The sequence below is a fragment of the Gossypium raimondii genome, chromosome 4 (assembly GCF_025698545.1).
Source record: "Gossypium raimondii isolate GPD5lz chromosome 4, ASM2569854v1, whole genome shotgun sequence".
Taxonomy (NCBI): Eukaryota; Viridiplantae; Streptophyta; class Magnoliopsida; order Malvales; family Malvaceae; genus Gossypium; species Gossypium raimondii.
In genome coordinates this window covers 6457102-6472437 of record NC_068568.1, presented here as the reverse complement: position 1 = coordinate 6472437, position 15336 = coordinate 6457102, and the positions used below count along the sequence as shown (strand labels likewise).

General features: G+C 30.7%; 1 protein-coding gene across 1 annotated transcript; it reads right to left on the bottom strand.

Annotated features, from left to right (window-relative positions):
- Positions 1-4903: 4903 nt before the first annotated feature.
- Positions 4904-6227, bottom strand: LOC105780301 (NAC domain-containing protein 83). Its single transcript, XM_012604543.2, has 3 exons — positions 5961-6227; positions 5584-5873; positions 4904-5491 (listed from the first exon to the last, which is right to left on the bottom strand). The coding sequence occupies exons 1-3, from the start codon at positions 6139-6141 to the stop codon at positions 5198-5200; spliced, it is 765 nt and encodes a 254-aa protein (XP_012459997.1). The 5' UTR covers positions 6142-6227; the 3' UTR covers positions 4904-5197.
- Between the last annotated feature and the right edge of the window lie 9109 nt (positions 6228-15336).

Here is a 15336-nt window from a genome sequence, read left to right as displayed (position 1 = left end):
CTTGTTTGTTTTTAAGGGTTCACTTAAAAGGCTCCCCTTCTTAAAATTCAGCGGCTGCCGGTTTGCCTCTTGTTTCGGCAGCTGACACTTGACAGGGACTTTAATAAATTAAAAAAAAAAAGAAACTAGCTTTTGAATGAATTAATTATGGCCAAAAATTGCAGGGTCGGTTCTCTAAATGAGGAGCAAAACCCTTTTTAGGGTTGTTTAGAGGATACTAACTTTAAGTTTTTTACTACTGGAACCGAGGTTTGGTGGAATAGTAGTGAGATAAGATGGAGAGTGAAAGAAGAGGTGGTCCATTCGGGTAGTTTGAAGACGGATTAGATGGTGGACCCATAACCCAACCAAAAGAAAAAAAGGGGTTTGAGAAGCCCTACTGCATTGTCTGATATTGACATTTGGGGAATTCTTCTTTCCATACGTCTCTACTCCCCACTTGAAGAAGAGATCCTTGAGTTTGCACATTGTTACACGCAACAAATCACATGTCCTTGTTTTACCAATACTTTCCTCATAAATATATATACCTTCTGCCTTGTAATTTGTGTTTGGTTAACGGAGAATCTAAACAGAATGAAGTAGATTGGCATGTTTGTAGGAATTTCATATATAGTATGTGCTTGTATTTGGGTACTCTTATGAGCATTTGTATGTAGGGGTGGAAGCTGTAGACGGCCTCCCTGCCCTGTCATAAGAAAAAAAAAACATTCATTGTTTTGTTGGGGAGATACCAACCAAGCCTTTCAAAACTCGAATCAACTTTTGGATTTTGGGGTTCAAAAGTCAGATATGAGATTACATGATGGTTTGTATGAGGACAAGTTGAGTTTGTTTCGAGTGATTGAGTTGAATAAATTCATACGTGAAGCCTGCAAATACTTTTGCTGTTTTCCAATGCGTGGGTGTGTGGGCATGGTCCTCCACAAAGGCCTCCCACGTGATTCACAATTTTGAAGCCCATCTCATCAATCCCACACCACCCAATCCTATTTCTTTCCCATATTGAACTAAATTAGTGATACGAATTAATCAGTTATTAACTCAATTAAGAAACTCACCAATTTACTTTTATTATATAATTTTGAAAAAAAAACAATATGCTTTAAAATGAAAGTAATAATTTCATGACAATTTTTAAATTTTTAAAAATAATATCTAAAAACTCTCTCTCACCTGTACTCACAGAATTACACAAAAGTGTGTTTTTTTAACCTCAATCACACATTGTTTTGGTTATAGATTCTTTCTTTTCTCTATCGATTTAGATTTTACATTTTTAGTGATTTGATTTTATGTTGTTTCAAATTTAAGGTTTTGGTCAACGGTCAATGGTGGTCAATAGTCAATTAACAACTATCAATGACCTTGTCATCAATGATATAAGAAAAGTCAAACATGTGGTGTATTTTTATTGGTCAACAGCATTAACTTTTCGGAACAAATAATATAACGAAATAATAATTTAATCATCAAAATGGGGCAAAAAAATTTAGGTGTGAATAAATAAGTATAGTTGGGGTTAAATTGTGACATACGCCTTTAAATACTCAACTATATTATTTCTTTATTCTTTTCTTAAACTATATTTTCTGAAAATTGTTAAATAATTGTATTTTCTTAAAACTATTACACATATCTATACCAAAATAATTATATCATTTTATTAGATCTATAGGAATAATAAAACTTCAGACTAAGTTAGTATTATGAGTTTAGCAAACATCAATTGATTTGTTGAAAATCATTAAATTATCATTATTATTATACAATAACAGAAATACACTCTAATACGAAAAAAGTAATAACAAATTAATCTTCTTTAAGTTTAAACTTTGAAAATGATATGATTAAGAGGAATAAATGATAAATTCTAAAAAATTAATCTTTATGAATTATAAAATAATCATATTGGCATTAGTCTATTAATAATATAATTTTTGTACATGCATGTATCGAATTTGTTATTACTTATCACGTGTATTTAATACATGCACATACATTTTTTTTAATGAATGACATCACCTGATTCAGCGTTGCTGTATAGATTACACAAATTGTACACTAAATATAAATATAAATCCTACCTTTATCTAGATTTATTAAATTATAGTGATTTTTAAGAGTTTACCAAAGAAATTCTAATTTTTATTTTTCAAAATATAATAAAATATGTATTATTCTACCACCAAGTGGTTGCATTTTGAAATATAGTTAGAAACTCGATAAAGTTTGTCTTATTTGTGTTGATTTTTTTTTATCGAAAGCAATGTATTTTAATTTATGGATTGTGGCCAATCTACGATGCTTAAACGTGTAAGAATCACATCAGTAAGGATCGAATGTAGTCCAAGTTTCTTCTTTATCGAATCATATTAACTCTTGAATATCATAAAAACATCAAATTTTATCTCGGTTATTACGAAGATAATCGAAGATGTTTTATGTGAATAGTACTTATGAAAAATATGATTATAGTTTATCAAGCTAAATAATATATTATGATAATATGAAGTAAGAGATCAATTTATATTATGATAAAAGCTTTTGACCATCATACTAAAATATTTGAAACTATAATCTTCTTAATTAAAATTAAATGTATTGAAAAGAAAAAACATGTATATAAATGTGTTGCGTAAAGATGTGCAATAGCGTGAGATGATCTATAACCCATTTTCCGCATTTGCTTATCTTAGTGAGCTCCTTAGGATAGGAAGATGATGGAATTTTTATTTTAATACTATCATTGATTATTATTTTAACTTGAATTTCAGTCAAAATGATTTTGAACCAATCCAATCTGTTTATTTATTATATTAAAATATATCATAAATTCTTTATATTCCTCGTAAGTTTTAAAATTATTTTGTTACTTAAGCTTCATTACAAGATCATTTTGTTCAGTTACATTGCTATCGAGTGGGTGTTTCTTTTTAATTTCAAAATGTCACACCAACAAAATTAACAGTATGAACAATTGGGTCTGAATTTTGAAATCTGAAAAGTAGAGAGATTAAATTCTTAAAAAATAAAAATATGACGACTGAATTTCAAATCTATGAATAATACAATTCTTAACTAAATCCAACTCAACTAATTAACCGATGGAAGCAGTAAAATTTTGAATTTATAGGCTCAAAGCCCGAATGCCAACACTGTTAATAGAAAAATATTTCATTACTAAATAAAAAAGGAAAATGATTGACTCATTCAATAACTTGTTAAAGTTTAGATTGCACTATTTGTTTTTCCCCAAAACCAAATTACAGACTGACCTCATCAATCATCCCTCTCATATATTAAACTTGGATCGTGTTGTTTTTGCCTTGCCTGTTATGGCATTGCACTCAATTATGGAGATAGTGAAGATATATATAATTTTATGCCGCCCTCCGCCTGTGTGGCATCCACTTGGCGAGCACACAAAGCTCCATCGCCCACTGTTCAAGCTTTCAGGTTAATGATATCACATCCTTATGTAAGTAAGTATCTAATTTTATATTGTTTTATAATCATATTTTGGCTCAACAAGTCATGGATGATTACCATCATTGATAACTTGTATTTTCGGCTTAGGTTTATGGGGTTTAATTAATCAGGAGTGAGTCAACAATAAAAGGGGACATCCTCCTTTGCATGCAAGACACGTGTGCTCCGCAACAGTAAAGCTGCTCCTTAGTCCTCCCTTCTCTCACAAAATCAATAATTCCAAAAGGTACCACTCATAGAAGGAGACTACTGCCCCCTAAAACAAAATACAATAAGTTATTTGTGGTACAATTACAATAGAGCCCCTTATATTATGAGTCAAATTGTATTTTACTTCTTTTTTCTTTTATTTAAAAGATAGATAAATTAATCTTTATACATTAAATCAAAGAGTAAATTCATCCTATTTGTTAAGTATTTCATCTATTTCCACGGTAAAAACTAATGTGGTTAATGGAATCACGCATATAGACCAATTTTTAACAGTAAGAAAGAATTTGAATTAACTTTTTAACAAAAGGATCAATTTACTATTTGATCTAATATACAAGGACTAATTTACCTATTTTTTAGTAAAGGAGGCAAAACACAATCTGACTTCCAGTACAACTTTTACCGTTATTTTTCTATATATCTATTATTTTGGTGCAAATACTGCAGGGTAGGTGCACAATCGTGGGAGAATCTTACTGTTGAAATCCAATTGAGCTACAAAATTTCAAAGCATGAGACTATTTTTCTATTGTGTACCAAGTTAAATGAGGGTGACCATTTTTTTACCTACAAGTAATACTTAAATGGCGATACGTAGAAAGGAGGTGAAAAAATCTTGGAGTTTCAAGTTTAAGTTTTATGAATAAAAGGATCTAGTATCATTAACAATTTAGTCTCCTTACTTCCACCAACTAGTCTTTTAATTTCAAAGTTTTTAGTTAACCCTGTTTGCCTACAACCTTGGACCTACACACACTTCCCTGTTCATTGTACTGATTTGAAAAAAATTAAAGATCCGAATGTCAGTTTCTGGTTATAAGAGTTGGTTGGGCTCATCTTTCAATGATATCATACTGGAATGGAGTGTCGATGAAGGAATATGAGAACTAGGTGCCGCCGTTTATGATATCTTTTTGGTGAAGATTCTGACCATGGTGAAGTAGTGGATGTCAATGGGAATTGGGTTCTTTTTCTTTTCAAGTGACTACAAACTCGCCCAAATGCTGATTTGCAAAGATCTTATGCCTTATTCTCGTGCTTCCCAAAAAGATTTCAGCTTTTGCTAAAGTTCTCATATATATATTACTGTATGCCTTTTTCTTTTTCTGCATTTCCTTCTTTTAAAAACCATTAGCCTTTTTTACCTAGCTTTACAATGCTCATGTGCAAATCAAAGTGAAGTTGACCATAAATGAGGTACCAAAAGGAGGGTAATATCACTAACTTGATAACATTTAGAGATTACATTAAAAGGGGATAACCATGTTTTATAACACGGTTTGCTCTTTCATTTAATAGTTAATGCCGAATTCTATCTCTTCCTTATAATCACAGACAAAGAGACACAAAGACATAAATTACCAAACACTAGACTAGTTTTTTCTTTTCTTTTCTTTGAAGATGTTACACTGATTGGCTAATCAGAATCCGAGCTACTGGTACAGGCAGGAAAAGAGAAAAAAACAAAAAAAGGGGTGTGAACTGTGACTTTTTAAGGTTTTCTTCTGAAATAAGGAAAACTATTGCAACAACTGCTTTCCTCGTGGTCATCCGCGTCATTATTTGAAACTTGGGTGATCCCACTGGAGACAGATGACGAGGAAGAAGGGGCTAGGTTTAAGTCAGTCCTGTCTTTGGTCAGGAAATCATAGAAGACAGGCTTGCTTGTCCTTAATTTACCAATTCTTTGGTTGCAAGATTGCAGGCCTTCTTCATCGTTTTTAGCACCTCTTTTCTTCAAGAATATACGGCACAGCACCCAATTTTCCATCGGCACCACATTGTTCTGCACAAAGTTTTTTAATACAAAATCAATGATTTTGCTTTGACCAACACATACAGGCATAATGAAAGCAACAATGTAATATGGCAATTGACCTGAGTTTGGTTCTTCTTATTGGGTGGGGCATTGCAAGCAGCTGTCTCGGTGCTAACAACGCGATATTCATGCATAATCCAATCAGTCCTACATCCATTTGGGGCTTTTCCTCTATAAAAAACCAGAGTTTTCTTCATACCCACAGCTTGGTTACTCCTAGATGTTACAATTTGTTTGTCGATTCCAGTTGCTTTCCAGTAACCTGAAATTGTGGCTCTGTTGGATCTATTGGTATTAGGATACTTGGCTTCTCTAGTGCTGAAAAAATACCTCTCCTGCTCCAAATCACCTGCTCAACCACACAAACGAACATCCAGAAAAAAATCTAATTTATGGTCCCAAGAGATTTGGTGGTAAATGAGAAATTAAAACCAACCTGGCAAATCCCAAGGGTCAGCTTTACAAACATCGACTTCGGGTATGATAGAGGCAGGCAAAGGGCAAGCAAGCACTTTTCGTCTCAAGTACTGAACCACTAACTCTTCATCCGTAGGATGGAAACGAAAGCCAGGAGGCAATCTCAGCACACCATTCTTTACAAAACTAAGCTTCTCCATCTTCAACACAATTGGCGATATGAGAGAGAGAGAGAGAGAGAGAGGGGTGGTGGGTAATTGAGAGGGAAAAGTGTGGCGTCTTTATAGAAGGGTAATGGTGGGGGGGTTCTTAAGAGGCGAATAGAATAAGGAGGGCAGGGGATCCAATTGGCGTAAACTAGACTCAATCTCTTTTTGACGTTATTTTAACAAAAAACGTTTAAACAAGCTTAAAATCGAAATGGTTGAAGTAATTGATTTAAAGCAGAAGTGAAAGCGTCTAAAGTTGGAAGCCTAGTTTACTTCGACTTCCTCCCTATGCGTATGGGAATAACCGTAGCTGTTTCCAATTATTTACTCATTTACCTACACGTACATCTGTGATCTGTGGGGGCAGTTTGAAAGTCCCATTTCTTCACTTCACTTCATTTTTAGAAATAAGAGATATCTTTTACGTATTTATTTCTCAAACATTCTTTCCTCATCTTCGTAATTTGAGTTATGATTTAATTCACTCTTTCATATCATCAAAAATTTTAAAAATATAAATAAAAAAATTCAAGAGATTTTGTGTTTGATTGGACGGACGACTATGTTATCCTCCCTGCGGAGAGTTTGAGGGATGGGAGGGGTAGTTTGGTCATGAAAAATCAGGTGGGTCTTTCGGTAAATGTACGAAAATAAAGTGGTCGGACATACATGCCCTCGTAATTAAGGATTGAAAGGGGTGAAGTCAGGTCGATGTCATTATGGTTACAGCTGGAGCTCACCCAAAGACATTATAATGGGTGCGGTAATGAAAGTACGCAAGTACCCTTCACAAAACCCCCTTTATAGACAAGGCAACCACTCGTCGGGCATGCATCGCAGGGGACAACATATTGTTAGCCGTTGGTTTCTGGATACAGCAAAATCTCAACATCCATTCTATCCTTTTTGCCCTCTTTCCTTCTACTTATTACATAAAATCAAAGGTTTCATTCGTAATTTCACTCTTAAATTATATCTCAATTTTTTTAAATATTTTAAATTCACGCTTAAAGTTTTTCTAAAATAATAGTTAATTAGAGTCTTTTTTATAAATTAATTAATAATTATAGTAATTTTAAATCCATTTAGAATGCATGACTCGCAAATGAACAAAATATTCCACAATATCAGTAAGTAGATTTATATGTAAAATTCTGAATAAAAACCTTGTGAGGATGTATTATAATAAAAAGAAAAGAAAATGAAAATTATGAAGCATTTGATACAATTATTAGTGCATGTTTATCGTATGTAGGCGGAGACGATTACTTGTGCCAATGGGATTTATATCTTTCAATAATAATAATAAAAATAAGCCGTCTTGTCCCCCAAAACAAATATCTTCTTCACTCATGCTAATTTTTTTTCCCACCCCATACCCTATTTTTAAGTGAAATATGTTGTAGCTTTCAGTCATGTTTACTTATTATTTTAAATAATAACTGATGTGTCATTTAATATAAATTAAAATATAGTATGAAAATTTATATGCTCAATATTGATTGTTTTAATTATAAATTTGATTACCATGTTGATGTTGTTAAATATAAATATTCTGTTACAATGGTTTTATTGCATTTTATGTTATTAATTAATGGTATATTTTAATCTTAATATAACAATAAAATATTTACAAAAATCAGAGTGTTAAGTATAAAAATATTATAAAGCTAAAAAGTAAATTTTTAAACAATGTTGAAAGTGAATTATTTTGTTATTTACTATTTAAAGGATAGTTTAATCTTAAATGAAATTATAAAATTTAATCAATGTAATTTTTAAGTGATAAGTTACTTGGTATGTACTTTGCTTTTTCAGTTAATTAAAAAAAATTCTATTAAGTGATTTTCAATGTCAAATAAAAAATAATTTAATTAGGGCGTTAATATTGTTGACAAAGGTTAAAGCCTTGTGCATTATGGTATTTAAGTTTGAATTCCTTCGTGCACACCTGTCATATGATTGGTGGATTATTTTGATTGTGTGCTATAATAATTTGATTTTGTTTTACAATTGTTCAAAAACATGTATATTTGTAATTGTATTATAATTATATTAAAAATGATCCATGAAAATTTTTCAATGCATATAAGCCTTAGACTCGCTTGACACTACATTTGGAGGTGGAAAATTGTTTTTCAACCCAAAAGTAATGTCAAACACTTGGCTTTTGGGGTTAAAAGAAGGTAAATGATCAAAATATTCTTATTTATACTAATTATTTAAAATACATTTTAGAATTTAGATTAATTTATATTTTATGTGTTATTATATTAAATAATTTAAGTATTATTTAAAAAAATATGATTATAATTATTTACATATGATTTATTATTATATTTAAAATTTAAAAACATTTCATGTGTAATTAAATTTAAAAATAATTTATTAATTATTTAAAAAATTAAAATGTATATTTTAAGTATAATTATATTAAATTAATTAATTTTTAAATTTCAATATTATGTGATAAATGAAGAAAGGAGCAATTTTGTAAACTAAACTTTGCGGAATTACCCTTTAATAAAGTAAGTATAATTAAGTATAAACAAGAAGATCACAAAATGGTGGGCAGACAAAATCAGTTAGAAACAAAAACTAGTTGTGGAGTGACGATCGGGACGAAGGGAGAAGACCAAGACGATGATAAAAATGAATAAAAGAGATGCTGCTGGAGAGGGGTCCTTGAAATTGACAATGTCGCTCCTTTGACATTTGCTATCCTACCGTCTGTCAGTTTCTTTTTCTTTAAGGATGATAATAAGATATTAAATTGAGTGGCAAGAATCGTAGAAAGTCGAGTTGTATTTTATTTTTAGGTAAATTAGTATCAAAAAATAAATGGAAAAATAGGGAGGGGTAAAGTGGTCATAAAAAGTCATATGGGATGCCTTGTAAAAGGGGGGGGGGGGGGCAAGGCAACGACGTCAGAGAAAGGGGTAACGGAGAAAAGTGGGAGCTTTCAACTTCAAATGTGACGGATGACCCCATTTCCAAAGATTTCCTAAATCTTTCTTTCTTGTCTCACTATTTTGGATGAGATGCATCCATTTCACGTATATTTACTCTCTCTCAATAATGCTTAGGATGGAATCTCTCTGTGAAAATGACAAATATGCCCTCCCAAAGTTGTTTGCTGTTTGCTTCCTAGTGCCAGCAACGTAAGTTTTGTGCAGGGTGTAGGGTTAGTTTGGGGATAAAAGCGAGGTAGCGTGGGGACAGTTGAGATTTAGTTAAACCGGAGCCTCTAACATTGACAAATGAAGAAAAAGGGCGTTTCCGTAGGGCGAAGAGAATGTCCTTTTCCACATTTCATCCATTTGTGTTGCCAGGACACAACTGGAAAATGCAAATTGTATAAATATATTCGAGAAAGAGAGAGAGAGAGAGAGAGATCCACAAGGAATGCTCCTACCCCACTTCTGTCTTGTATAATATAATATAAAAAATGGAAGGAAAATATGGGTTTCGTAATAAGCCAAGTTGCGGCTCTGATTTTGGCTTTCGAATTTTCCTTTTTATTAATTTGGCTTGGGTTTGGGTTCGGGGTTGAGTCAAAGAAGATTGCGTGTGCGTGTGGGGGTTGAAGAGGGTTTTAAGGAGTAAGAGAGAAACGTCAAAGGCTGCAATTATTGTATTTTTGAGTAAAATATGTTGTTCACTGGAATATGTCTTTCTACTCTCTCCTAAGTATCTTTTACATTATATTTCTCCCTTCTCCCCAAATTAAACCCCTATTTACTAGATTTCACACAAACCTAACCTTCCATCACGTTCACATCTCCAAAGTAATTGCTTTTTAGATCACATGGGTTTCTTTACAACAACAACCCAAAAAAAAACTACTTAAAAGGTACAGATTTCTTCTACTTTTTTATTATTTGAAATTATGTAGCAGGAGTTATTAATATTCTTTTTAAACTTCATCAACAAGTTATAACCCTTCAACACATCATCTTAAATTACTTTGAAAAGCAGGAGAAATTAGAAAGTCGTGTAGAGCATCAAAGCTTGCACAAAAAACAATTTGAAACGCCCTTAATTATCCCTCCACATCATACTTAAAATAGTGATTAAACACTAAAGCTTGCCTTTAAGTCGAACATGAAAAATTAAATAAACCATTTGTTAATGTCTTTGTGTAATTATTATATGATAAGAAATTGAATGAAATGATGTTAGCGTTAGTGCTTAAAAGCCCTTTATGTCAATCATTTATGTATAATGCCCCCTTTCTCCTTTTCTTTAGGCATCATTTGTCTTTGCCCTTTTAAATCAAAATGCTACTCTCTTTATTCCACACTTTGCTACTTATTCCATAATTTCGAATCCTCTTCTTTTTTTAAAAAAAATTAATTAAATAAATAAAGATGAAATTATGCCCATCAAAAGGAATTTCTAGAAACAAATTAAGCAGGGTGTAGAAATTTCAAAAGCAACCAATGTATGTAAACATTTCAAAGTTGACCTAAGGCAGCACATTTTCTTGAGTTTAAAGCCAATTTTGTCAAATTAAATGCGGCCTCAAGCAATACATCCATACGGACGGTATTCGATAATTACATTGGATCTTAAAAGAAACTCGAATTCGAATTAAAAAGGGGATTGGAGGGAGCTGTGAAACATGATTAAATTGAGACTAAGACAACAAGTAGAGACTTAAACCTCTCCTACTTGACTACGCAACCGGATGAAACAGACGGGTGGTGAGAGTAAGGTTTGTGGCTTAGGCAGGCCATTTAGGTATCTGTGTCGGGTGCAACCCAGCAACTTGCATGCTCCCAACCCTTTAGAAATGTGCAAATTTCATTGCTATCTTGGGATATAATGAGTCAATTCCTGAATAGTTATTTTCATTAAATACACCTACTTTTCTTCCTCTTCTTATGTATCCATTTAAATAAGAATCCCCCTCCTGGATAACAGTTTTATACGTATACGGACGGATATTACAATTGTAGTCAACTTCTGAAATATGTAACTTTAATGCAAAATTAGTTTAAATATTTTATTTTTTACAGAAGACTTTGGAATTTATGGATGTTAATTAACTCATCATCCTACTTGTGTATTGAGTTCCACTTTGGGAAATGAAGGAATTTCCTAACAGCAGCTGGCAAATAAAGCATGGGAAGTTATAATTAGTACAATGAGCTAATAATATATTTATTCAAGCAGCAGCAGGTCTTGTCTGGAAGTTGGAACCCAACAAAGTTTCATCCCATCTACGAAATTCTTAAATTTGTTAAAGAACCCATACCTAGTCCCAGTACTATAGTCGAATCTACATAATTAAAATCAAGTTATCAATGCAATTTGATTGATTTAGTTTGGTTTCAATTTTATTTCATTAAAAGAATTAGTTTCCATAGATTAACTCCATTAGTTATTAGTTTGATTTGTTCACAATTATTCATCATTGCAAGAAGCATTAGTGAATAAAAAAAAACATTTACAATCCCAACCCAACTAATATGAAAGGGAGAGTTCATACCCCTAAAAGAACACACTCCCTATAAAGCACCTCTAATCCTGCTAATAGTACAATTTAACCGCAACTCCTTGGTAGTAAAAAAGTACGAAGCACAGAATGAAAGCCCTATGTTTCCACATAAGTTCACACAACACGACAATAACGAGTACTGGATAGTTATAGGACCATTATAGCATATAAATATTGCAGACTGCAATGCAGTGCAGTAGTTGTCACATCTCATACCCCTTCTTCCTCTTCTTCTTCTTCTTCTTCTTCTGACACATCACTCTCCACCAATCCCAGATGATTTGGCTTTTGCCTTGACTGATTTGGAACCCAGTTTTCACTCCATATTTACATGTATGTTTCTCTGTTTCATATAATTTGCCTTGTGATATCTCCTCTTTAACAAGCTACTCCATGCCCAAAAAACATTGCCTCCTCTACCTGCCTCTAGCAAAGACCTATGGGGAATGACATTTGCCTTTTAAGAACTGCTCAATTTGAAACTTTGAATTAGCTGCCAAGGGGGGAAAACTAACTAAAAAGATGCTTCCATGGAATAAAGGAACAGAAGAGTGTTTGGTAGGATAGAAAATCCTCACTTGTTCAAAAATTTAGTTATTATATTTTGTATATTTAACTTTCATTAAATATGTGTGGATGCAAGAGGAACCATGTTTGTAAATGTTTTCTGGCATGGGGTAGAGTGAGTGCTGAATTGAAGAGGAAGCTGAGATAGGCTAATGGGTAAAGGTCTAATTGGGTTTTTTTGGGTGCTAAGGAATCACATCACTGATCCAAACTGTGTTATAGGATAAGCCCAATGCTTCAAGAAAATGACCAAAACCAATAATACAAATATAAATTTACCATTTTTATATCTTATGTTATGGTGCATCCGTAAAAAAATATATTTATAAAAGGAGAAATATTTAGTGCACCGACTGAAGTTTTCACATTCACAATTAAATTAAAAGTTTGGTAAGTGTATATTATAGGGTGTAGTAAAAAATATAAAAATAATTATTTAAATAAATATGACTCACACCTCAATTAATTTGTGGAGTCTAAATAATTCTGTCAAATAATTATCCTAAAGATGAGTAATTGGTACATTGACAGTATACTTTTTTTATTCCACAAATAATTTTAAACAACCGACATCGTCTTTTTTAAATATGTATTTTTAACATTTTATTGTACCTTTAAATGACACTTGTCCACCCCTAACATTGTTTGTGGAGTCTAAAAACTCGATAGTATACCAAATATTTACTTTTAAAAATCGTGTGAAAATATCATTTAATTGATGAAATAAGAAAGTTCAAGCTTTAAAGATAAAAATTTATATATATTTTATATTTTTGCTGTTTTAATTTAAATTATGTGTAAAGTTTTTAGATTTCAATTATTTTGGTAATATACCTTTCCAATCGTTCTCAATTTTAATATAGAGTAAATTAATCACCTTTAAAGAAATTAAGGTAATTTTGTTTCTATCAATTTCAAAGTTTAAGGAATATTAATCAAGAAATTAATATTTCTCATCAATTATATATTATTTTGGTTGGTATAATGAGAAAATTAGCCCTCAATGTTTATATACTCTATATAAATGTTGATAGAACATGCAATATTAACATCAAATTGATAAAATGTGTAAATGTTGTGGGCTAAATTTATTAATATATCAATAATAAATATGTACAATTGATAGAAAATATTAATGATGTGATTAATTATTCTTAATTGTTTATTTTTAAATTGATAAAGATTAAATTATTTTGATTTTTTAGGAGAGAAAATAAAGATCTTTTTACCAATTATTTTTAATAAATTTTATATAAAAATATAAAGAATTATAAAAACGTCATCATAGCACTATTTAATTAAAAAGTGTTTTAATATTTTTTCTAACTAAGTTGGTGCGAGATTAATTTGTGAAACCAAGCCAATTAAAACTTAATATTTATTAAATAAATACAGATGGTAAAAGTACCAAGAAAGCCCTTGTATTAGGAGGTAAATTGTATTTTCCCTCACTACTAAAAAAATGGACAAATTTGCTCCAACATGTTAGAAAAAAGAAGTAGAAATTGGCCCTTATGTTAAAAGTTTATCCATATGTGATGTTAAGTGATTATTTGGCTTTTTTTTTCAAATATTTTATATAAGTGACGTGGAATTAAAGGATGAGTAAGCTTAGGTAAAAGTATCACGGAAACCCTTATACTAGGAGTCAAATTGCATTTTGCCCACTTTATTAAAAAAAATGGGCAAATTAATCCCTATGTTAAATCAAATAGCAAATTGGTCTTTCTATTAAAAATTCTATCGATGTCTACTATAAAGCGATAACGTGGTTGAAGGAGCACCTAGACAATGACACACAGTGTGCCACGTATACCTTATGCTGACGTGACATTTTGTTGTGTCATTAAATATTTAAAAATTAAAAATTTCAAATAAATAAATATTTTTTAATAATATTAAAAAAAACCACATGTAAGATGAACCTAGACAAAAAATTATAAAAATATTGAAATTATTAAAAATTATCAATACCAATGTCCAAAATGAACTTGGACAAATGGTTTTCATGATTCAAATGAGCCTAAACAACCATGTGTCTAAATTCATTCTAGAGTGGTTTCTTAGAAAATGGTAGAAAATTATTTAAGAATTATAAGAAATTATAAATGATTTTAAAAATTTTAAAAATTAATAATAAAATGATTGTGAAAGGGTACTATTATATATGTTTATATATATATATATATATATTTGAATTATAAGAAATTAAAAAATATTAAGAATTAAAAGAAATTAATAAAATAAGACTCATCAACTTGATTGATTAAAAATAAACTAGATTAAGAAGATACATATATGTATATATGTATGTATATTTGAATTTTTAAACACACTATATGTGTTTTATAATTTTAAAAATTTTAATCATTAATTCTAGTATCTTATAAATCTTAATCATTTTAAATAATTTTGTATAATTTTAATAGTTATTTAAGAAACCACTCCATAATAAACTTGGAGAACAATGGTCTATGTTCATTTTGAATATTGTTTTAAAATATTTTATTAATTTTAAATTTTAATAATTTCTTATAAATTTTAAACCGATTTTAAAAAATATAAAAATAGTTATTTTAGGATTTTTTAGTTTTTTAAATATTATCATATCAACATGAGGTACAAGCAGGACGCCACATATTAGTAGCAATCACCTTAGCACTTAACAATAAAAATGGATGAAATCTTTAACAAAAGTATTAATTTACTCTTTAATTTATTATATAGAAACTAATTTACTATACCCTAATTTAAGTGAATAGCAAATGGATGTCACAACATATCACATGAGCTGTCACCATTTAAATGAATGTTATTAGGTGAAGCTCTTTGTTTTTAGCTCACTTTATGTTGCCTGGAAATCCAAATAATTGACAAAAAGATGGAATGGAAAATTTGGAAAACTTGATTCATTGGTTTGGGTCCAAAACCTTTACTCATTAATTAATTATCTTTGAATCCAGCTACTCGTTTAGCTACTGCTAGATGCCAAGCTCCAATAATTCCCATGGCTGGCTTATTAATAAAAACATTTCTCTCTTTTCGCTATTTAATGATTCTTTTTTTGGCATTAATCAGGTTTCTTTTCCCCAACTTCTTACAAATCAGACTATAAC